This window comes from Elaeis guineensis, chromosome 2 (assembly GCF_000442705.2).
Source record: "Elaeis guineensis isolate ETL-2024a chromosome 2, EG11, whole genome shotgun sequence".
NCBI lineage: Eukaryota > Viridiplantae > Streptophyta > Magnoliopsida > Arecales > Arecaceae > Elaeis > Elaeis guineensis.
Genome location: NC_025994.2, coordinates 98,437,595 through 98,463,534, shown reverse-complemented (window position 1 = coordinate 98,463,534; position 25,940 = coordinate 98,437,595). Strand labels below are relative to the sequence as shown.

The 25,940-nt window shown below is 36.8% G+C and overlaps 2 protein-coding genes across 3 annotated transcripts; one reads left to right on the top strand and one right to left on the bottom strand.

Moving 5' to 3' along the window:
- Positions 1 to 4,410: 4,410 nt before the first annotated feature.
- On the bottom strand, positions 4,411 to 10,648 carry LOC105050238 (pentatricopeptide repeat-containing protein At4g18975, chloroplastic). 2 transcript variants are annotated; one of them, XM_019848271.3, is made up of 6 exons: positions 10,086 to 10,648; positions 9,863 to 9,906; positions 9,299 to 9,392; positions 8,199 to 8,342; positions 5,529 to 5,741; positions 4,411 to 5,220 (listed from the first exon to the last, which is right to left on the bottom strand). In XM_019848271.3, exons 1-6 carry the CDS (start codon positions 10,260 to 10,262, stop codon positions 5,026 to 5,028), a joined length of 867 nt encoding a protein of 288 aa, XP_019703830.1. In that variant the 5' UTR covers positions 10,263 to 10,648; the 3' UTR covers positions 4,411 to 5,025. The 2 variants fall into 2 exon arrangements, with proteins under 2 accessions (XP_019703830.1, XP_010928486.1); XM_010930184.4 differs by having other exon boundaries at positions 10,158 to 10,624.
- An 8,544-nt stretch (positions 10,649 to 19,192) lies between these two features.
- On the top strand, positions 19,193 to 21,378 carry LOC105050231 (uncharacterized). The gene has a single exon (XM_010930172.4). It carries the CDS (start codon positions 20,016 to 20,018, stop codon positions 21,027 to 21,029), a length of 1,014 nt encoding a protein of 337 aa, XP_010928474.1. The 5' UTR covers positions 19,193 to 20,015; the 3' UTR covers positions 21,030 to 21,378.
- Positions 21,379 to 25,940: the final 4,562 nt, after the last annotated feature.

Genomic DNA, 25,940 nt, shown 5'->3' with positions numbered 1-25,940 from the left:
TCTTCAAAACTTCTCTAATATCTCCATGATAACTATAAAATATTTTATATTTGACCTTGTTTTCTTTTTTTTTTTTGTTGTGAATCTCCTTCAACGTGACCTCTACTTTACCCTATTGTAATTTGGCTTTAATCAGCATCAAGGTGCTTTAGCATCAACTCCCTCAGTTGTAAGAACAAGAAACACGAGTAAAATCCACTTGTCTTAAAACAGAAACGCAGGATGAAATCATTGCTAGCATTATAGCACTTAATTAGCGAGACAAAAGCTTAGTTCTCCTAGGGACATCTGTGTTGACAGCTGCTCTAGCATTTTGGAAGTCATACCAATTCTACCATCTTCTATCTATTATATGCTATATACTATATATGATGGGAAAGGCTTTGAGGCACGCCTTATGCACCAGCCCCCAAGCCTAAAGATGTGGTGATGGAAAAAAATGAAAAGACACGGCAAGAGTAAAGCTGTGTGATGGGAAGGGGATCTTCCCCCTAATTTTGGAATCTTCCCGGTAGTTTTATGGGAGAGACTATTATCCGTGAGCGACTTTGTTCAGAAGCAGGATTGCAGTTGACCCATGAGCGGTACAATATCCTGACGTCCTGCATCATTTGCTTCTCTTTAACCCAGTAACAAACTCGTTTCAAAGTTTAAAATCCTTCATGTGGATTCTTGACAAGGAAATTGACTAAATAAAATATGGGATTTGCTTTTCGTAGATGCTGGTTCCATTTTCCTTGAAAAAGGAAAAAGAAAAGGAAAACGTCTTCTGCATTGCAGTCAATGTAAATGCTCAAGGAAAAGTAAGAGGAAGGAAAACATCTTCTTTGTTGCCGCCGAAAATTTAAATATGCTTGGTTAAGTCTCGTGAAAATTCTCAGGTTATGGTTTCTATCCCAGAACTTTTATATCGGGTAGTTCTCTCATGATTTTTATTTCGCGGTGCACAATCGCGTGCAGTGTCCGCGATGATTGGCTTCCGTGCAGGGTTGGTGTATTTTTTTTTTCACTTGCCGTATTTCGATTTTGTGCATAAACCAATCATTATGGGCAGTGCACACGGGCGGTGCACGCATTCTACACCGCTCGTGGTGCACAAAAAATTTCTCATATTGAATTACAATGTTGAAAATGACCCAAGGGAGGTCATCAGGATCCTGATGCCCTTTATAGCCGGGCTGTCGATGTTGACAATTCCATACACTGGACCGAGGATAGCCTGCCCATGGCACTCAAGGACAACTTGTATGTGCTGATCTCGGAGGATGCATATTCTCTAGAATGATGTAAATACATTGATATTTACCCTCAGAAAGCATCCTATCCGTTTGTTGATACATTACCAGATTTTTATTTTTATAAATCTTTTGAAATGGGCATCTATTTCAAACAGGTATTTTCTTATACTTTGTGCCTCTAAAATTGAATCTAGTTACTGTAGACATAGCTCTCTTGCCAATTTGCAAGACAATTAGAGCAGAAAGATGAAGAGAATCCTGCAAAGCAGGCTTGTGCAGGTGGATATCATGTTATAGATTTCATCATATCTAATTTCCATCTCCGTTAGTAATCCAATGATTGACAATCTAAATAATCTTTGTCAATTTCTTCGAGTTGGTCACTTTCTGCTGATGCATCAGGTCCCGTAGTTCCACCCATGGAACTGTTCTTGCTATATTATTTAAGTGATTTCTGTCCTTGAACCTTGTATCTTGTACATAGATACGAATATCTTTAGATTTCATCCTTCCTCGGTTGATTATTATTATGTTCGATTGTGACGATATTCATCTTTAGAAAATCTTTAATAATCATGGATATGATGCCTTTTGTATCCTCTCTAGAGGGCTTCTCTCTGCATTAGCTAGTTGATAATTTGAAGCATGAGTTTCTTTTGTTTCCTAAGTCCCCTTCCCGTTGATTTACGAGATTAATTTTCCATTTGCATGATAAAAGCATGTTTAAGACATCTATAGGTATTTTAAAATTCGTTCACTATTTGTGGTTACAAGGTCTTTTTATGTTCTATTTTATCAAAACTAACAAAATTTTGCTAGGGTACTTCTTTATAATATTTTATTATAAAAAATATTTTAAATATCATATATTATTATTTTATATATATAATTTTTAAAATAATATCTTATTTTATTTTATTTTATTTTATTTTCTCTATGCGTGGCATTTCTACACCCTCCATCTCTCGGATGCCATCCACGGCTCCTCTGCACCCACCTCAACCCTCCATCCACAACTCCTCCCACCCTCATCTCCATCCCCCCTCCCCTCCCCCCCACTCCCCTCCCCCCAACCCCAACTGCTTGGTGACGGATGAACCGAAGGTGTCCACAAACCTGGTATCACTGACATGTCATATGCTGCTTCTCTAGGCTGTCTATTGGATTTGCTTTCATCATCGAGGCTATCACTACCGTCACAGCTGCACTGATCTCAATTGAATTTCTGTGGGAGCCATTGTATTTTCGTTTAGAGGAAAACTTCCCCAAAGCCTTTGATTCGGTTGTTCGAAGATCGGGTACCCTGGGGCGATCACGCAAGTCTATAGTATCCCATCGCTGGATTACTCGCAGAGAGTTAAAAAATTGAAGGTCCATATTCGGAGAAGAATCTAAGATTGGCATAAGCCGACATATTTCTATCTTCCGAGGGCATTACTAATGCTCTCAACCCTTTATGCTTGGGAATCTCCTAAACTTGAGAACAGCGACTCTATTGGTCTTTTGGATGGAAGATGGATGTGACAATAATTTGCCATACCATTCTGGATCGGACGATGTAGAACATAGCATACCATATTGGTATCAATACTTAGTATTCTATTTTATATTATACTGAACGTGTCTCGATATTATAATAGAATGATATCAATATAACATCTGATATCGGGATGGCGAATGTTGGCTGGTACATTATATTCCACGTAAATCCAGTACCTTTAGCCTTTTCATAGCTTGTATTGAACTAGATAAGAAAGAGTGGGATGAGAATCACGGCATGGGGCTTATGTTTCTTTTGTAGCCAATTTTCATGTTGGAAACGTGAGAAAGGCGCCTTATCTTTAGGTTATTCCAAAACACTTCAAACGAAGTTTAGTATGCATTTTTACTTGCAAGATATTTTTCTCCTCACTAGCCTTCTTTTACTTTTAGACTAAAACTTTTTGCAGAATAACTTTTTTTTTTTATTGCTTTGATAGTGAAGACTGTGAACAGATCACTCTTTCTTTCTTCTTCTTCACTCCTTCTGGCTGTGTGTGTGTGTGTTGGGATTGCAGTGAGCGAGTTACCCTCGGAAGGATACATCAACCTCATTGGTGTAAGCCAAATCTACCATGCCAGAAAGAAAACTGGGTACACTTATTTTTTGCCGATATAGCAACCTAGTACATTCGGCACCTTTTTTTTTTTTTCCCTCTTCTTTGGGTGAAAGACTATGGTTCACCTCTACCATCTAGTCAGCTACCTGATTTGCCTACATCCATTCCAAGCTCATCTTTCTTCGTATTGGCATACTCATCATCTGGACACAAAACTTTATGCGGTCAATGTAGGTTTGGTTGCATCTCTCGCAGAAGAATGATTGTTCCTCTTTTACAATATTAACTGTGAATCATATCCATGCGAATTTCAAAGCACTCTAAACTCTTTGGTTCATCCACCTACATATATCTTGAAATGATCATTGCGCAATCCAGCAGTGATTCATGCAACGGAAGGTGAATCCTTCTTTCTCAGGAAAGATACAACCCATCCCTAGCACCCCATGAACCCTTAGGCCAACCAAGTAATCATTAAATTTTCTGCATATATGCTTGTATTATCTTCTTTTTCTTCAATTACAGGCGCACACCATTCAATTCATCCACCATGCTTGGAATGTTTTTGGTGTTGCTCTTATTTCTTAAAAAGTTCTTCAGGCAAAAGGACAAGCCAGAAACTAGATTTTCAATCTCCCTCTAAAACCATTTTTTTAATCTTTTTTCTGCCTGTATAAGCACTCCCGAACCAATATCAAACACGTTTTTATAGAAAGCACCTTTTGCTTTAAAAGTTGTAAAAGCATGTTTCAGATTCAACCTCACATTAAATCAAAGACATCCGTTGGCGTTCTCTTTATAAACTAATGCATGTGCCAAATTACTGGGTCATTGCACCGCCCCTTTCCAGCAAACCGGAAGATTATATTGCTCAAGAGTAGATCAGTGGTCCACAATGCACTGCCCATCCAGGTACTCAGTGGTCCACAATGCACTGCCCATCTATTGTCAATTATTAATGTAAGATTTTACCAGCCTGCTGTCCACATGTCATCCCTGCACAGCAAAAGGTCATTGGTCACCTGTATCATTTTGGCCCCCTCACCATAACCTCACCAAGAGAGGAAAAGGGAGGAAGACAAACTCAAAAGAATATCATAGTTCACTGTGCTAATACATTACCTCACAGGGGCAGTTCAATTATCAGACATAAACAAGCTCATTTATCAGCTAGGAAAAACTAAAAGGAACACCACCACACGACAGATCTGATTTTAGACTAACAGGTAGAACTTACATATTTGGAGAAAGGTTAGGCATTTCAGCCACTGTACAACCTATCCATGCATGAGACCAACAGATACCATCAAGAGGTCAATCTTGATAATCCTGAGAACTTCCTAACTGAGTCGGACTTGAGACTGAGCCAATAAGCTAACTGCTTTTGGGGCGTGTTGTAACGCTTTCAACAGAAGACGCAAGCAGCGGATATGTCTATCACTTTTATTTTTCCCTGATACATGGATTCCAGACTATTTTATCTCACAAATAGAAGGCTTATGATGGCCATTGCATAATTGATCAATGACCCCAGTATACTAGCAAAAGCTCAATCTAGCACTTTAATTTTCCAATTTGCAAGCAACTGATGTTTAAAGAGCATGCCCGAGTGTCTGAAACTAGGCATGGACCAAGCATAACGATCAGGCTATTCTCTAACCTGACCTGCAATTTCTTTGCAGAAGTGATTATTCAACCAAATAATCAGCTGTCCTTACTCTAGCACGCTCCCCATTAAAATGAATGTATTTCCATTTCTTCTGATACTTCTCTAAAACCAGCTTCTGTTTGTCTGGTTGGCCTGACTCGTGAAATGCTCTTCCAATCCTCCTGACAGTATCTTCATCGGGTTTCACTCCCAGCTCCTCCATATCTGCAAATACCTGATTTTTTCCCAAATGAAGAAAATATTAGAATCCACAAGTCAGTTCCCTGGTTCAACTTAAAAGACACAAAATTTTTGGCGAACTTTTGTGGTCATCGTCAAAATGAAAATTCATGACAAACTGTAGCTGAGGTTGCTTGATTAAAAGAACATGGAATGCTTGCAAGATCCTAATCTGAAAACCTTGTAACCGTCATTTTTTACCTACTGAATATTTGCCAAAAATGGCATGAAAAATAGTTGCTTGTACTATATAGAGTAGCCAGAGGAAGAAGATAAATTGACTGGTCAAAACTAATTGTTTACCTCCAAAATCTTATCTGGAAGGTGGTGATGGTCGTACAAGGAGATCATCCTAGAAAACAACCTTTTCGAGACTGACCGTGTGTGAGTTTGAATGATCATATTCCAGACAGTCTCAGCCTCATCAATCCTTCCATCCATATCATATGCCAGTAGCAATGTGTCATATGTTCCCATTGTGAGTACTTGACCTTTGCTTAACAACCACTTGGTAACCTGGAAAGTTTTAGGAACAGTACTTGAGAAAAAACCTGCCAAAACATTAGAAGCTTCAAATATGCTATTTCATCCTCAGGCCACATACATCATTTGATTATGCTATTTTTGCCATATAAACTGCTCCATGTTAATATCAAACTTAAAGTCAAGAACAAGATATCAAAATCATGAAGATTCCACTGGTCAACAGCTGTAATCAAGGCTCGCTGTACTAGCATACCACCCCATACCGAGCATACTGTACTATGCTGATACAGAACTGATACTCAATACAAGGGGCATATGGAGTGTTGACACACCAAACCAACCCATACCGACATGGTACAAACATGGCATTGATATGGATACTGAACCTAGTGTAGTGAACCTTGGTTGTAATAGAACCAATGTCAACATGAAAACCTGGTTTCACATTTCTCAGTTGAAATGCCACCATTGGCAAGATGAACTATAAAGTGAGTCAAGTTATCTGGGAAAAAGAAAAAAAAATGGTTTTCCCATTTATTTTTGAAAAAAGTTCCCCATTTGTGTTGTATGGATCATTTTGGCTTTAAAAGGACACATTGATACAAAATACACAGATAAGAGCATTAAGATACATGTGGTACATCATGAAAAATAGGGTTTGAAATGAGGAAGCTTAAGTGTGGGAATTGCATTACTGAGGATCAAGAGGTAAAGTGATGGTACAAGCATGTGCAATGAAAAACTACACAGGAGCTTGAAATTGTTATAAGGACTAAAGACGGACAAGAAGACTAAGTTAAATCAGAATGAATATTACAAGAAAGAAATTGAAGAGAAGTTGGCATTATTAGGAACAAAGGCAAAGAAGAATTCAGTAGTCAAAACTAACTAGTTGAGGCAGTGCTTGTTATTTCTAGTTATCCATACACCGATCCTGATTTAATCTAGCTAAATCACTGCTGATTAGGTTCTAGTGTTCATGATTGACATATTTCCTAAAAACCTAACCAATGAACACCATCTACCAACAAGCATCTGTATTAGTGATGCATGTCTCAAAAGGGTCAATAACTATGCCAAAGAATAAAGCTATTTTGCAGAATCAGAAAAGGTGGGCATTTCTTCATGTTGGAGTTATGCCACAAATAATTATCTAAATGGAATTCCTAATTAAACTCATTTTCTATCTTGTAGCTTGTGTCTGTTTCTATAAGTTTTATGAATGTTTGAAATAATGAAGGAAATTATAGGTTTCTATCAAATGTCATATCAGAACAGAAAGGTTTAGATTGAATCAGGACAGAGAGATGAGTTGACCAAAAGGTGGATTGCCAATCCATTATTCAAGTCATTCATACAGAAGAACTTGGTCCCCCCATCCCACTCCACTTTAATTAATATCTTGATGACTCCAAATTCAAAGGAATTCCCTTCCCTGGTTTTACAATAGGTGTATCAATGGAATAGATGAATATAAGAAAAAAATAAAACAAGTAACCAAAGCTCTTAAAATATATATATATATATATATATATATATATCTTATTTTAATATCTAGCATCTGCGACTACAGCACAGATCATTAGATAGGAAATTGGATATGAAGATAGAAACAAAGAATATAACTATTATTTAAGCAAAGAGATTGCTCTAGGCATTACTCCATCTCCAAGATCAGTGTTTTTTTTTCCCGTGTGTGTATAAAAGGTAGACCGATTTTTACCGCATATATTACTCTGATATGACACTAAGTTGGAAAAAGAAAAGCATGATTCTTGAAAAGAAAGCTATTTCTTAAATTTCATTGAAATAATAGTTACTTAGAACAGCTCTCAAAATCTTGACCAGTGTTTTGGATAGGAAATCTAGAAGGTTTAGGCTCAAGGACCAAGATATTATCTGCACCATGCCTTTTAAGAATTGGTCCTGGTAGGTTCAATTACTCCGGATGCAAACATCTCGATAAAGCATGGATGGAGGGTGACTATCTGGTAATCTTGAAGCTATATGTAATAATAAGCACCACTCATATCTAATGATTACTTAGACAATTGTCTGGAACAAAGGTCAAACAACAGAAACAAAAAGCATGACAATCTGACTTGCAACATTGGCAGGGGAAAATCCACTTTTGTGGACCTCATTGAAAAATGTATAAGTAGACACCCATTGGGAGGATATTTTTGTGCATGATAAATTGCAACAGCGTGATGGTTGGTTTAATCTGTTTTAGAATCTATAAATATCATTTCTGCCCAAAATGCCCAAGCTGAAAGCCTAGTGGATGGGTTTCGCATTTTCCAGCACCCTTGTGCAGATTGACAGGTCACTGACCAGTTATTTTGATGTTAGAATGACACCACATTCATCATGAAAATAATCAAAATCAAACCTTTTTATGACACAACTCATAAAGTTTTAGATAGACCATACAACATCATCAATATTCAATAAATATAAACTAATCTGCATTTTTAAAAGCCATACTTGAATGATTCGTAACCATTGTCTTCGTTTTCGCAAAATTTCTAAAGCTTTTGCTGTCGCAATAACAGGGAATTCTGTCTCCCAGGCAGTCCACTTATCCAATTCTCCATAGATAATTTCTTTTTCATTTGGAAGCTTTGAAACCTGTCAAAATATGATTTAGCAAATTAGGTTGAAAATGGTGCAATATGTGGAACTTTGTTAATCATGACATATTCACGTTTTAATTGTTAGTTATTTTGGTGAAGGAAGAAAAGTAATATGACAAAGTACCGAACATAAAAAATGAACAAGTAGTTTCTCTCTATAAGCTTTCAGAATGTTATTACATATGTAAATGAAAACATAAGGAGAACAAAGAAATGTTTGGATACAAGGGTTTTTTTTTTTTTTTTTCGATCCACTATTGTCTATTGCATCAATCAATATTAACAATGTCTAAAACACATGCTCGAGAAGAACTGGAATGTAAAACCTTAGATGAGAGAATTGCATTTATTGTGTTCAATTATTGACAACATACCATCAAATCATCTAGATTACGAAAGGATGGCTGGAAGGCATCTGTAGACTAGGATATTTTATCATAACAGTTAACACTTCCAGTGCTCAAATGACAGGACAACCATTTAGTAGAAAATCAATATTTCTGTACATTCTGAACCATAGTTCAAAGATGGGCCACCAATCAGAATTGTATATTGACCTGATGGCTCTTAAATTATACCATCTGTAGTTCAGGCAACACTACCATATATTCAAAAAGACATACAAGTTAGAAACAAATGAAAACAATATATAACCCACCTAAACAATTTTGACAAATGAAAACAATATATAACCCACCTAAACAATTTTGACAAGCTCGTGTTGTTAACTGAAGCACAAAAACAAATGCTTATGAGTATAATCTTAATACCAAACAACTTAAGCCACCAAAAAGCGGCTCAAAAAATTACAAATGGAAAAAAAAATCTTTTCTTAAAATATCAGAGAGCGAGAGAGAGAGAGAGAGAGAGAGAGAGATTGTTTCTAAATTCGTAGTTATAGTTCGGTGAAAAAAGCATACATGGATTGCACCATAAGAAACAACATCTTACAATGCGAACAAGATTGAGAGCTTTTTGCCCAGACCCAGCTGACTCTCTCTTCATCCATAAATGGTGTTCTTTTTTCCCACTCTTCTTCAACTTTCTGCAATCCACATGAAGGTAAACGAATTTATTATCAAAATGGAAACGAAATATTTACTAATGGAAAAGAAGTGGCAGACTCCAAACTATCACATTTTTATTGAAATATGGGAAAATCATCCAAAAACTTCATAGGTGTGGTTAGAGGTCCAATCCTTCATCTAGATTTAAATGAAAAGTAAAAAGGATTATGTTGAAACTATGTTCTAATCACGAAATTTTTATGATACTCAGCTAACTCTTTTCTATCCTTCTTGCTGATCATAACTTTCTTTCCAAGCCCAAAATTCACACAGATAAGTTTGCAGAATTTAGATGATAATAAATTCTTGGGTACAAAATTTCGTCATGAAACTTTGGATAGGTCAAAACTTAGTTTTAGTTCAGTCTCAGTAAAGAATCAGATGACATAATATCAAAAAGGAAGAGCAATGTATGGAAGCATAAATGGGAGGCAGAAGAATTCCTTACATTGATCGGTCCGTTGAAGAATGGATGTATGGCCGGCACCTGATCTGCATTCAACGAAGAAGTTTAAATACGAAGAAACTCTCAAAGTTCATGACCACAAAAAGGACGAACTTGCAACAGATTACAATAACAGATTCATAGGAATAAGAAAAAAGATAGCTCTTTTCCTAAATTTAAGAGTCCAACAAGATAAAAAATTAAATAAAAGGTTCTCCAATACGACCTCAAATCCAAAAGAATTCCTCGACAAAGAAAGCAGAGGAAAATAGATAAGGAACAAAAGGCAAATCTTTACTGATGCCGGCGGGAAATAATCTGCGTTCCACAAGGGGTCGCTCCCGAAGCCCGATGAATGGACGAAACCGATTCGAAACCCTAGACGTAAACCTAATTCCGCCATTCTTCTCGATCAGGAATCGGTGGCTGGGGACAAAAGACCCCTTTTGATTGCACGACTGCACGAGCTCAAGAAACCCTAAACCCTAGCACAGTGGCTCTTCTTCAGGTTTGGGATTGGCAACTGGCGTCCGGCGTACGACGGGCCTTGTTTTAATCCGTCCGCCGCAATCCAAGATGAGCGAACGAGGAAGAATAGGCGTGAAATTATTGTATGGACCAGGTTCGGCGGACCAGTCCAAATGCCGGGACGCACATACGGTGGATAACAGGCACCTCATTTGATCTTGAATTGTTTAAAATAAAGGGATTAATGTGGCAAGTAACTATTGGAATGGTCCACTGCACCTGGTCCATCTAATTCTTGGACAGAATAGACTGGGTCGCGTCGAAGGAAGGAGATCAGGGGTTGTTTTATCGGGTTGGATCTCAAGGGCTGATACGGATCCTGCGGCTGCCCATGAGGCATTAAAATCTGTGAGTGGCAAAGAGGGCGAAAGGTGGAGATATCAGCATTAAATCCGTGTCGGACACTTGGCTGCAATTTAGGAAGGAGTCGTGATAGCAATTAGATGATACCTCAATCCTTTTCCAAAACAGAGATAATAAAATAGAATATAAATATGTTGCAGAAAGTATCTTTATGGATTTGAAATTTTCAAAATAGTTGAGTGAAAAAGCGAGGCTTGTGTTAGAATTAATGTAAACATGTAATTTTGCCAATATCGTCTCTTTGTTTTTGGTACAGTGCCAATATCGTCTCTTTGTTTTTGGTACAGTGCCAATATCGTCTCTTTAGTCGATGATGCCATGCCTATCAACAGGTGTGGAGAATGGTTCTTTACCAAAGTTTTGAAAACTAATGGTGATTTTTTTTAGAAAATATCATGTGATAAAATTAGGTATTTGAAGGCGAGTCTTAGCACAACCTCAAGTTTGCTCTATTATGGGTTAGATATTATGAGTTTAAAACACAAACAATCTCTCCATACATGAAGATATATCTGGCTGTTCTTAAATATGGCAATGACAAAGTCTCGTACCATAGATCCTGCTTCTATATCATTGATAGAATTAGATATCATGCTAAAGATGAAATAACTTTATCTATTTCACATAAGAAGTTAAAAATCATACATATTAAATATCTAAAATTGTGTGAACTAGGCAATCTTTTCCCTCTATTGTCTTTCTTTCTTTCTTTTTTTATTTTTTTTGTTAGAGTTAGGGAGAGAAATATCCAATCAGATTTCATTGAGATAATAAAAGATCTAATAGGTAAAGGAGACTAAGAAGAAATTTTTGGGAGCTTACTATAATGTCTAATTTTGCAGCATTGTTACAAACAGAATTTAGGGCAACAATCTGTAGCCCAATTAGAAGAGAACAGAAAAGACAGCGTTTGCTTACTTTGCCTCTAGTCCATTAGTATACCATTCTAGTCTAATAAGTTGAGATCTCTATTTGGGATACGAAGATACATCCAATATTTTTAGATGTTGTTAACTTAAATGGACCTAATTAATTTCCTCTATATCTATCATATAGATACGTATAAAGAAAAAATCAAAGTTTCATAAAACAGTGTTGTGGACAAAAACTCGATCCGTTATATGAGGTATTGTTTGCTCTGGCCCATAGACCTCACGGTTTACCCTTTAAAAGATGCCTCACATGGAAAAAATTTTTTTTCCTTATAAGCACAAGTCCTCCTTGACTCATAACCGATATGAGACTATTGGTGCCCTTCACATTATTAAAATTACAACAGAGCCTCCCAGTCAAGAAAGACTCCGATGTGTACAGTCTAAGGAGCCCCACAGTCAGCCGAGGAGGATTTCGATCCCAAGGAATCGAGGCGGACCTCGACCCCTATCTGGCGTGCCATTGTTGTGGACAAGAACTCGGTCCGTCATGTGAGGTATTGTATACTCTGGTCCATGGACCTCACGGTTTTGTCCTTTAAAAGTTGCCTCACGTGAGAAAGATTTTTTTTCTCATTAAAAAAAATAAATATCAAATTATTTGTGACGTAAATATTTTATAAATTAAAAAAAATAATTTTAGTATTTTATGATCATTTTTTGATAGTAAATTTTTTTATTATTTTATAATCAAAAAATCGATCATAAATATATTTTGCAATCGAATATAATTTTTTCTTATTTTTTTCTGAATATAATATAATTTTGAAATTTAAAATCATCTTCATTGTTCATTATCTAAATAATTATCATTAGAGTATCATCACAAAAGACTACTTCGATCCGATAGCCCTAGCTATGTCGATCAATAAAATTCGATTTCGACGATCACGAACGATTGTGTAATGATCAGATAGATAGAGACCATCGATGGATTCAAAAACTTACAACGATGATCCTGATAATATTTGTAGCACACTATCAAAATTTTACTTCAATCAGATATCATTATCATGATCAATTTAGCACGAGATTGTTTTAATCGTTAAATAAAAAATAAGTGATCAAAAGGTCAAACGGTGTCTAATTATAAAGTAATTTTTTAGATAAATGATCTTTACTACTATTTTAATCATTTATACGGTGGTGGTCATAAAATACAAATCATGCGTATATGAACTATCCATGTTAAATAGATCTCACAAAAGCACAAGTATAATTACTTAAAGATTTTAAAAATGAGTATCAAGAGACATATAGTTTTGGATGGTTCATATATGTGTGGTTTGAATTTTACGTTCACTACCATATAAATGATCAAAGTAGTAGCAAAGATCATTTATCTAAAAAAATCACCTTATAATCGGATGCCGTTTGGCCTTTTAATCACTCATTTTTTATTTAACAGCTCAAATTATTCCATGCTAAATTGACTACGATAATGATATCTGATTAAAGTGAAATTTTGATAGTATGCTACAAATATTATCAAGATCATCATTGTAAATTTTTGGATCCATCGATGGTCTCTATCTATCAAATCATCATGCGGTCGTTTATAACGTCGAAATCAAATTTTATTGGTCAACATAGATAGGGCTATCGGATCGAGGTGATCTTTTGTGACGATATTCTAACGATAATTATTTAGATAATAAATGATAAAAATAGATTTTAAATTTTAAAATTATATTATATTTAGAAAAAATAAAAAAAAATTATACTACAAGAAAATAAGGTGGGGGGCACAAGGGGGTGGGGTGGGGTGGAGAGCAGGCCAGGGGGTGGGGGTGACGCTGGGTGAGGTGGAGGATGGGGGGGTGGGGGCTGTGGGGGGTGGGGGGCGCAGGCAGAGCGGACCAGGGGGTGGGGCCGAGGTGATGCAGGGTAGGACGGAGGACCGAGGGGTGGGGGTGTGGGGGGCATGGGCGGAGTGGGCTAAGGGGTGGGGGTGACATGGAGTGGGGCGGAGGACTAGGGGGTGGAGGCCGCAAGCGGTGGACATTAAGAAGCAGCTACTATTTCATCATAATCTCGATGTAATACATATTGAGAAGGATATTTGTAATAATATCGTCGGTACAGTGTTGAACATCGTAGAAAAAATAAAAGATAATTCAAAAGCTTGCCTTAATTTGTAAAAAATAGAAATCGGATCGGAGTTGCATTTAATTTATTGAGGTAATAAATTTTTATGTCATCTGTATGTTATTCACTATTTGGTCAGGAAAAAAATTTTTATGGATGGTTCAAAATCGTAAAATTTTTTTATGCTTATGCTTCAAATATTCGCAGTATGTTGGCAACAACGATGATAAGATCTTTAGCATGAAAAGTCATGACTCCCATATAATGATACAGTGCTTGCTTCCTATGGTCATGCATGGCTATCTGAATGGTGATGTTCTAGCTGCATTGATTGAGTTGGAAGTATTCTTCTAAAAACTGTGTTACTAAAAATTGAATATTAACTTACTTGAGAAGTTTGAGAAGAATATTGTGTTTATTCTTTATAAATTAGAAAAAAAAAATTTATCATTATTTTTTGATGTTATAGTGCACCTGGCTGTTTATCTCTCAAAAGAAACTCTTTTGGTCAGACCGATAAATTATCGATAGATATATTCTATTGAAAGGTAAAAAAATTATAATCTCTTTATCATATCAATTATAAGATATAAATATATTAGTTAAATTTAAATTTATTTTTATTTAAAAATTTTTGTATATCCTAAAAAAGTATGTGCATAATAAGGTACGATCTGAAGGATCTATAGCGAAAGCATATATAGCTACGACATATGTCACGTTCTGCTCGATGTATTTTGATGATATCGAAATAAGATTCAATCATGCAAATCGTAACACAGACCGTGAATGGGGTAATTATGAGCCGACACTGTTCATATTCAAACAAATAGTTCGATCTATAGGTGGAAGGAGATATGTTTATGAACGTAAATGAGCTATCTAAGGTATATTTTTATGTTCTAAATAATTATAAAAAAATTAAAGATTTCGTTGAATAAGTACTATCTTAGCATACTTTTTAGTATTTTAATTAATTTTTTCATGTCGATGTAAAAATCATGACTTGTTGTAATAAGCACAAGAGGTACTATTTGGGAAGAATAATACAGATGTTGATGATCGACATAGAAAAAAATTTACAAATTACTTTGAAGACCATGTAAGTTTCACTAGTATTACGTTATATTTTAATAATTATAAAATTGATTATTTGAACCAACATAATTTTTTATGTTATGTTATAGATGAAATCTAAGTATTTCACTAAAGAAGAGGATGTGATCGATGAATTGTATGATTTAATATGTGATCTCGATCGAAGGGTTAATCACTATGCATCTTGCATCATTGGAGGAATGAAATTTCATATAAGAGAGCTTAAGATGTAAAGATAGATCCAAAATAGTGAAATTGCTACGATAGGATATGAAGGAGAAGAGGAGATTGACTATCTTAGTGTATTGATAAATATCATAGAACTGAAGTATGGATTCAATAATTTAGTATTCTTATTTTAATGTGAATGATGGGATATTAGCAATAAAAAGATCGGTATTCATATCAATCCATTCTTTATCAGTATAAATTTTGCACGAACATGGTACTAGAATGAGCCGTATATATTAGCAACTCAAGCGAAACAAGTAATATATTTGAAAGATCTAAAATATCGAGGTAATTGACACGTCGTACAAGAATAATACTTAGAGGTATATATGATAGACCAATTCGATTAAAGATGGATGAAAATTTAGATCTACATGAAGAAAAAAATTTTCAAAAGAAAGAACAAATATTAATCGAGCTCCTTATTGATGAAGAACTTGTGACAACTCTTTTGAATAGGACTGATCTGTAGTCCAACGAAGTTAAAACTGATTTTGTATTTAATCTTGATGATTCAGAAGGCGACGATCAGTTCATAAATGATGATGAGATAGAAGATGATATATTAGTCGATTATTGTGATTCGAAGGAGGACCTACAAATCAAGGAGAATACGGATATTGATGAGTAGATCTATATTCTTTGTTGAAATTTCTCTTGCAATAATGATATACAATACAATTCTATTCATTAACATTTATATATTTTTTTATTGTTCATTATTACATTCATTTATATGTCAAGTTAGTTATATGCATGATTTAAGAATTGCAGGTATGGCACCAGAAGGAAGACGACCACATTCGAGTTCCCAGCCTCCCCTTGAGGATGAGCCTTCTTCCATTTCTATTGTCGCACCATCAAAGCCGTCAGAGGGTGCTGCAGAGATGGATCCGAGTGATATTTTAATATTTTTTACATAATAAAATTTAATTTTAATTATATCTGTTAAGTTTATAGATAGCTGTCATACTAATGATTTATTCATTGTTGTTTCAGATCATTCGGTGCAGGTGGTGAGGCGAGGATGAGATCTATCGAAGAATCTCGTCTTGGAGTATTGGAGACACAAGCATGAGAGACAGCATCTCCATATCGAGATTCTATCCAACTACACCACTCCCATTAGGAGATGGTGCGAGCCATGGCAGACTGAGCTGGGCATCATATGCCGCAGCAATGCCCTTGTGATGCTCTTCGATTGGCATCATATTATACCGACTCAAAGGAAGATATTCTATAGCTACTTACAGATAAAATAATATTTAATAAGATATTTAATTAGTACTGTATTCTTATAATATTTGTTATTGGTAGGCTATATTTGATATTGCTAATTTTAAGCATGATTACATGCGACGAGCTGTGGATGATCATTTATGCTCGTATTTTAAAGATTATCGATATCGTATTCATCACCACTGGTATGCTATAGTATGGGACTAGGGGTGGAGGCAACGCGACAGTGGCCATATGACAGCATCAGTATCGTGGACTGGACTGTCATATGTCGCAGATATGAGGATCCGACATATCAAGTTAAGCATCTAATTTTTTTTAGAATTTAATAATTGAATCATTTATTCTTAAATTTAGTTAGTTACTAATTTAACTGTTAACTATACAGGATTGATGTGCTTGAAATACTGCCAATCAGACGAGACAGAACGTCATGCACTGTAAGGGTTCGAGACCGTTCGCTTGTCATATAGAGCAGATGGTAAGTAATTTTTATTTAGCATATTTTAACTCTTTAACTATTTAAAATTTTTTTTATTAATTATTCTCAAATTGCAGAGAAATGTAGAGAGTGGCGAGCTTCCTGATAGGATCGAAATCTACCAGCAGACCTACCAGCAACGGTCAGAAGAGTGGATGGCTGAGAGTCAAGAGCTTTATGTAAGTTTTTTCAACTATTTTTTTTATTAACATTTTGATTCCTAGTACAAACTTAGAATAGCTATAACTTTAATTTTCAAGATCGTATAATAGGAATTAAATCCCAACCTATCCCTGAGGGCTCGATCGCACCCACAGATGATGAGATCTGTGATCAGCTACTTGGTACGAGATCCTATTATGTTGGAAGCTAGGGTATGGGATCAGTGCTCCCCCATCTTTATGCTCATCTAGGGCTGACGTCCATACTGCCTATAATGTCCGACTGACAGAGATACAAAGACAAGCTACAAAGGATCAACAGTGGGCTGATGAGGATCGATAGCTGATGAGGCAGATGATGGAACGGATGGCACAGATGGAACAGATGATAGAACTGATGAGGCAGCAGCAAGCCACTCCAAGCTCCTCCACCTATTCTTCTTCTCCAGATGCTGATGCTTGACGGCTAGCGACTTATTTTTATATTTTTATTTTGGATCTCTTATAATTATTAAATTTATTTTTTTATAATTATATTTTAATATAATAAAATTATCAAATTTATTTATGAATTTATTATATAAATTTTTTATTTTTATTTTATAGATTATAAATATAAAATATTAAAAATATAAATTAAAAATATATATTTATAAAATATTTTTAAAAAATATTTTATTTTAATTAATGATAAAATTATTTGTGACAAAATATGCATCGCAAATAAAATTATTTGCGATGGAACTATTATGTTGCAAATAATTTATTTTTTAAAATTTAATTTTTTTAAATTATTTATGATGAAATATTATCGTCGTAAATAATTTTTTAGCGACACAGTATTAGCGATGAATTTTTTTTTAAAATTATTTATGATAAAACTATTTACGATGAAATTTTTTACTACAAAAAAGTAATTTATTTTATTTTAAAAAAATATTAAATTTATTTATTATTGTTGACGGTGAAAAATTTTCATCATAAATAATCTTATTTATGATGAAAATATAAATTATTTATGATAAAAATTATTTTATCATAAATATTTAAAAAATAAAAAAATTTACGATGTAAATAGTTTATCGTAAAAAAATAATTATTAGCGATAAAAATTTTATTTCCATCGTAAAATATTATCTACGATCGTATTTTTAGCGACACAGTATTAGCGATCAAATTTTCATCACAAATAAATATTTATGATAGAAATTTAGTATTTGCGATGCTCTTTTTGCATCTCAAACACTCCTTCCTATTGTAATGGTAGCATATAGGACACAAAATTTCAATGATTAGAAATAAAATTATATCAGTACTCTAATAAAATAATAAGAGAAACACAATATTAAAAATGATAAATATTGTCAATATAAAACTAAGAAATCTTAAAATTATATTTAAGATATATTTAATCTATTTAAAATCAGCTCGAAATGACTCTTCTACTTAATACCATTTAATCCATTTCAGATATGTTTAATCAATTTAAAATATGCTTACCTATTTTTACTTTATCTAATCCAACATGTTTAACTTATTTATCTTATTTAAATCCATTTAATATATTAAAAATTAGTTTAACTTATTTAACCTACCTTGATTTGTTTAATAATTTGGATATATAGATCAAGTCAAGTTATCTGTTTGATAATCCAATTTAGTTTAAACATAAATTTAAATTTATGTTATAAATATATCAAATTTGGATTGATCTGACTTGTATATGGTTTGAACCTTATCCGATTCAATCTAATTAGATTGTCACCCTCAACCTTATAATGCTTCATTTAGCAATCAATCTTCTGAAGAATCATATAGTAATTTTCAAAAGAACAAAAAAATTATAAATCTTATAATTATTATTTTTGGGGACCCCAATTTTCCAGCACATGATTCTTCTATTATATAGCAAGGATAATAAGATCTGGGGAATAAAAAATAATCATAAAATGATCTATTAAGAATTTTCTCATGCCCTTCGCCCTTCTCTAATACTCAAAGCAAAAAAATGTTTCAGCTTTTTAACGGACCAATCAAATTCTTCTTCCTGTAACCGTTTTACCGCACTCAGAGCACACAGTATCCTGCGAAATACATCCATGATCATTCGGTAAATTGCGAAAAGACCCCCTCCACCTTGAATTTCCCCCCCCCCCGCTGCCTGCATTCGCTATACTTCTTCCTAGGTCAACTTACATTTAGGGTACTTTGGTTATTTCTCTGGATTTCCCGTCCAATTTGCGAAACATTAATGTCCCAACCCTCCACGAGAGACAAAGAACACGTCGGACGTAAAGGACAAAAATTCCACACGTGCGGGCACCGGTACTCCCGTGGGTCCATCGATCGACGAAAGAGCGCATGACTTTCCATCAGTAACCTTATTACTACAAACGGCGCTTCCACGCAAAAAGGGTCTTTAATGGCACTCTCGTTATTTCACAAAATGAAGGGTCCATTTCTTTACATCCGGGCCTACGTTGTTGCCGCCTTCAGTGAACGTCCCTCCCCAAGTAGCTTTCAGCTCCCGGCACGTGCCTAGCGTATGCCCGATAGCTCCATCTGCCTTATCAGCCGTCTGACAAATCGAATACTCTGATTCGACCAAATCAGACGGCTGATATCACCTCCAGTAATGGACCCATTATTTCCGTCCAGGGAAATCGCAACGGAAAGCGGAAGAGGGAGAGGCCAAGGGTTTTTTTTTTCTGCGCAGCTAGGCGAAGAGGCGGACCGTGGGGAGTGCGACAGGCAGGTGCCGGTCATCCGTACGTTGCAATCATCCTGAGGTCGTGCGGCCGCCTCCCCGGCTGGGCGTGCGGACCGGCACAACGGCCGCGCGCTCCGGAGCGAGAAATTAGCCCAACAGAAAAGCTCCACGTGTCCACTTGCCTCCAGAGCCCCGCTCCCATTTATAAGGGCGCCGCCTCGCTCCCATCCATTTCCCCCTCTGAGCTCCATCTCTTCCTCTTCATCATGTTCGCTCTCGGATTAAGGTTTTCAGACTGAGGGTTAGACTTTAGAGAGAGAGAGAAATGGAGAGAGAGATCCCGACGGGAGTTCTCGTTTCCTCCGCCAACGCGGCTGCTATCGCCGCCGAGGAAAGGCGGAGGACCGTTCCCATGCTCCCCACCGCTGCAAGCTTCCCGGCCGGAGCCCTGCCATTCTACGCCATTGAATCTGGCGTTTCCTCTTCCCAGATCGGGTGCTCGCCTGCTCCATATCCGGACCAGCTCGATTTCGGCTTCTTCGCGGAGGACCTTGCCGCCCTTCCTCAGTGCCACCTCGTCGAGTGCATCGCCTGCATGGATCCCCGCCTCAAGCTGAAAAGCCCCAAGGTCGAGCCACCGGCGAACGGGAAACAGGCCTGGATCTCGCCGGAGATCGGGTCCTACGGATTCCACCGCCTCCCGGGCCTCCAGTCTCTGGAGCCGCTTCCGGAAGCAGCGAAGAAATCCCCCATTTCACCGCGCCTGTCCGGCGATCTGATCTCCATCATCGAGTTGTCTCATAAGCGGTTCCACCCATCTTCTCCGCCCACAACTCATGCCCCTTCACCACCACCGCCGCCGCCGTTAAGGTCTCCTTCCACTTGCTATGCCTTCCAACGACGAGGGGCAGCAGCGCGAAACCTGAGGCCGGCGGTGCCATCGAGTGAGATCGCGCGACAGAGGCGGAAGAGGATCAGCGACCGGACGCGGATTCTGGAGACGCTGATGCCGTGGGAGCGGCGGATGGACACGGGGACGATGCTCCAGGAGGCGCACAAGTACGTGCAGTTCTTGGAGGCCCAGGTGACGGCGCTCCAGACGATGCCGTGCTCGTCCGGGTTCGCGCCGGTCCATCTCCCGGCGGGCAGGTTCCGTGGGCTGGAGCTGCTGAACCGGCAGCAGTTGTTGCAGGTGATGATGAACTCGCCAGTGGTGCAGGACATGCTGTACCAGAAGGGTTTGTGCGTGTTCTCGGCGGAGCAGGTGGCGGCGCTCCGGCAGGCGGAGGAGCAACGCCCGCAGGTGATCCGGCTCCTCAGCTCCAGCGTCACTAAATGAGTACCGTCTTTCGTACCACGCACGATACGGACGCCACCAGGTTGCTTACAGCTAGCTGTCTTTTTTTCTAAAAATGGAAAATCGCGTCGATGGTTGAGACTTGGGACGATGTCGTGTTCTATTTTGGGTGGTCTTTTCAGTGGTCCCGATATCATGGTGTACTGGTTAAGTAGAATTAACGAGCTTCTTTCTTCGTTTTACCCCTTTTTTTTGAAAGTTGCAGATGATAGATAATGAAGGGTTAAAGATAGTTAATGGCTATGATGTAACCGTTTTATGATAGTTTACGAGTACCTAAGATCTGAAAAATTAAAGAGTCCGCTTTTTTGGAGGAGTTCGTTTTGTTTGATTTTCTTTTAATTTTGCAACGTTTCAGTTCTGTGTAGCAATTGGTGGCACTGATAGACAGCTAGAACGAGATAATAGGGCAGAGAAGCCTTTTGCTTTCCTTTTTTTTAAACCAAGCTTCCATAAAAGAATTGAAAACATTTCGAATTTTGAAATTGTTGGAGAATGTCGGTGCCAGGGAAAAAATACCTCGTAGAAGCTTGCAGAAGTTACAATAATGGAAACAAAAAGTGAAAAACAAAGAAGAAAAGGGGGAGGGCTATGTTTGGTTCATTTGTGGAAGGGTGTCTCCTCTGCTTTTGTTTTGCGTCGGGTGTTAAATGGAAATTGGAATTACAGTGTGACTGGTACGTGAGGCGCCGCGCAGACAATCGCCGTGACATTTGAGCCGTGTTGATCTGTTGTGGCCGCCCTCTCTCTCTCTCGCGACTGCTTTGGTTTTCGTTCTCAAATCTAACGTATACCCTCTCTCGCGACTGCTTTGGTTTTCGTTCTCAAATCTAACGTATACCCTCTTACCCCCGCGGCCACCCCCACCTCCCCCCCCCCACACAAAAAAAAACTAACATATATCCATCCCAGAGCGAGAAAAATGGAGATAAGCAGGTGGCTGCCACTTCTCTGAGCCTCCTGTTCTGAGTGCGGAGTTTCATATCGTCTAAATAAGTATTATTTTACTAGACTGCAACTTCACAAAAAAATGATCTATCTTGAGAATGACTCTGCTACTGTCATTGTTTGGATCCAGAGAGATGAAAAGTAGCTCGAGATTCATCTATTAATATGAAATATCTGAATCTTCCTTCGTCAAGTTGATGCTGTCATATTTATCGGAAGGCAAACACTGCTGTAGATTAGATGACGGTATATATTATAGAGTATTTCGATGATTGAAATTTAAAAATAGGATGAGAATTATTCGTTGGTCCTACAAAATTTTGTATATTTTGATTTTTTTAATTGCTCTCGCATCAAATTAATGTGAAAAAAAAAAATGATACGTGCCGCCTGAATATGTGGCCATATGTAGATGACGATCCCATGTATGGCGATGTTCACGTGACCAATAGGCTGCTGGCAGGGAGGCTACGGTCGAAGAAGCATGTAAACGTACGATCCCAGTTGGAAGGTGGTGGTGGTGCTGCTGTTGCCGCCTTTTCTTTTCTTTTTGGTAAGGGTTGCCGCCTCCTTCGATGCTAGCTACCTTCTTTCAGAAGCAGCAAGAGTCTAGGTATTAAAAAAAAAAAAAAAAGAAAAAACAAACCTTAGAAGAAAGTTGCGTAGACCATGAAGGTCTTGCTGATCCATATGATTAATTAAGAAAGATTGTGGACTTGGTGGGGTCATTAAAAATTAAAAAAAATTATTAGATGGATCAGATCCACCGTACATCTAATGAAAATATAGAGGACTCTTTTAAGATTTGAAAAGGAAAAAGTGTGATTCCTATGAAGTAGAAAAAAATACATCTTGTTTGATTGAAGTATCAAAAAAGAGAGATTGTAAAAAAGTCTCACATGAAAATATAATTTTCGTGATTTATAGGAAAGAAAAATCTATAAGAGAGATAGATTTTTGGAATTCCTATAGGATAAAAATTGAAGGTCTTTTTCTTTCAAAATCATCTTTTAATGTTATTCTTTAATATTATATTAATATTAATATTATATCAAAATAAATATAAAATAATAAATTATTATTAATGGTTGTATTTATAAAACTATAAATATTATAATATTTATAAATATATTAATATTATTTTAAATGTTTATGTTAATATAATATTTATATTAATATTAATTGATATCTATACTAATAAATATTATATTAAGATATTAATATTATATTAATATTTAAATAAAATTTGAGAACAAAAAAATATGATCTTATATGTATTAAGAGTATAATAAATATTTTATATAAATTTTTTATGAAAATGAATACTAAATCAAACATAAGCTACTCTGACATATCATATGGTCAATCATGCCAAAATTAATATTTTAGATATCATAAAGTATTATCAGGAATCAACTTTATAAGAATAGTATTTTAGAGAAGAAAAATTATTCTCACGGATGAAATGACTCAAGAAAAAAAGATTAAAAATTCGTCCGTGGTGAATATGATCTATCTAATAATTTTCGATCAGATAGAGGTGCGATGGCCATGTTTTATTTAATTTTATTTTATTTTAACTAAGAGGCCTCGCAACCGATAAACAAAATTGGAGTACTGTTGTAGGGGCGGACTGGGGGACATCTAATCCCTATTATGGGGAAGATGGGTGTTGTGTGCCCTAGTAAATTAAATTTGAAAAATCGAATAAAAAATTGACAGTTTAGTACCAACGGTATCTTAATCATTTTTTCATTTTTCCTCCTTTTTGCATCGGAGGGTGACGTCCGTGGGCAATTTGGATAGAAACTGTCTCGTAAAGCTGTCAAAATGGGCCAGTCCGACTCTAGCCCACATGGACTGTGATTATGGGGGTCGGACCGGGCTCTGCCCACTTGTTAAAATGAGCTATAAAAATCCAACCTGGTTCTAGTCCACGTGGGCTGTGGCTTAGGGCCGAGCCAGTCCCCTTCTTTTTTTTTTCTTTTTTTTTAAAATTTTTTTCTTCGTTTCTCCCTTCTCTTCCTCCCACCCCACCACTCCGACCGATCCTCTACTTTTCTCTGTCGACGGCCGACCTGCACCCACCCCCCTCCGATGCGCCACTCGCGGCCCTGCCCCACCGCCATCCTCCACACCATCTGTCGTGGGCCCCACGCCAGTTCCACCCTGCTGCTGCGGCCGTCCAGAGGAGGCAAGACCGGCTTAGGGGAGGCACGAACGAGGCAAGACCACCGAGGAGGGAGGGGAGGGCACGGAGGAGGTCGGGCGTAAAGAAGACCGGCTTTGCATTGCTGCGTTGTGTCGCGGCCAAAGCAGAAGAAGAGGGAGAGGGAGATAGGAGGAGAGAAGGATTTAAGAGAAAAATCCAAAAAAAAAAAAGATCGAGCCATCAAGTGGGAAAATCCAAAAAAAAAATGATCGAGCCATCAAGTGGGCCGACCCATGGGCTGACCAGGCCCTAACCCAGTTCAACCCATGAGCTACAAGGGATGGGCCAAAAAGCCCATTTTCATAAATAGACTAGAATTTCTTAGGCCGGTCTGGCCCATTTTTAAGGCTAAATGGGCTGGCCCATGGGCTTTGGCTCATTTTGACAGCTCTACTGCCCCATCACTGCATCACCCACTCCATAGCCTCCCTTTCGCCCCAAACCGCACAAAAAACATCAACCAAATGGGTTTCCATCACTTGACCATATTTTTTTGGATTGATATTGACACGCCCCAAATATGGTACCCCGGATCGGATATGTGATGGCCACACTCTAGAGCAAACCCTAAAGAATATGTAAGATCGATAAAATTCATACAATCTCAATATCCATAATGATCTAATTTTTGTAACAATTGATAAAACTTGCATACTTACAAATTCAATTCCCTCAATCAATCGATCAAATATCAATGATGCTCTATCTAATCATCCGTTCACCCATAACCCTAAATTGTAGCCAACTATAAACATCCTGCAAGTCTAAAAAGAAAAAGAGAAATAGAAGGATGGTGAGCTTTATAGCCTAGTAAAAATCCTAGCACACTTGCATTAATTCAATAGTATGATTGGAAATAACATATGAGCAGCATCACAAGAAAACATAAGCCACGAAATCCCATATCAAGTATCCAATATAACTCTCTCTCTCTCTCTCTCTCTCTCTCTCTCTCTCTCTATATATATATATATATATATATATATATATATATATATATATATATAATCATATATCATACACCATTGAATTTTTTAAAAGTGATATACCACTCATGCATCATTAAGTAAAACTCATTTTTTTACTTAATTATGATTTTATTTTTTATCATTAATATGATTCAGATCAATCAACAGTTGTCTTTAGTATTTTGGACTAACCATGATGATGCTGCAGTCTATGACTGGCAAGCCATAAACCACACTTTAGCCTATGGTAGCGAACCAAAATAACCGTGCTTTAGCCCGTGATGGCAAATTAGAATAACCACACTTCAGCCTGTGGTGACAAATTAGAATATCCATGTTTTAATCTACGGTGGCAAACTCAAACACCATGTATCTACCCGTGGCAGAGCTATTCTCAGTACCATGTATCTGTCCATAGCAGGCTATTCTCAATACTATGTATCTATCCGTGGCAGACTATTCTCGATGTCATGTTCCTACCCGTGATTGGGCTATTCTCAATTTTACGTGGCCAGTCCTAACATCTCTTTCTTGATCATCAAATTATTAAATCTTAATCATATCATAAAATAAAATACCATTTCATATTATTTTTTTTAAATTCTTAATAGTCGGTATCATAACTCAAACTATTCGAAGACCATTATTATTTTGTGCAAACATATGATATAAAACATATTGATAATTATGCCATCAATCGTAAAGAAATATCAATCATGAAAAATCAAATCATGCAGTACAAATATATATATTGGTATTTATGTC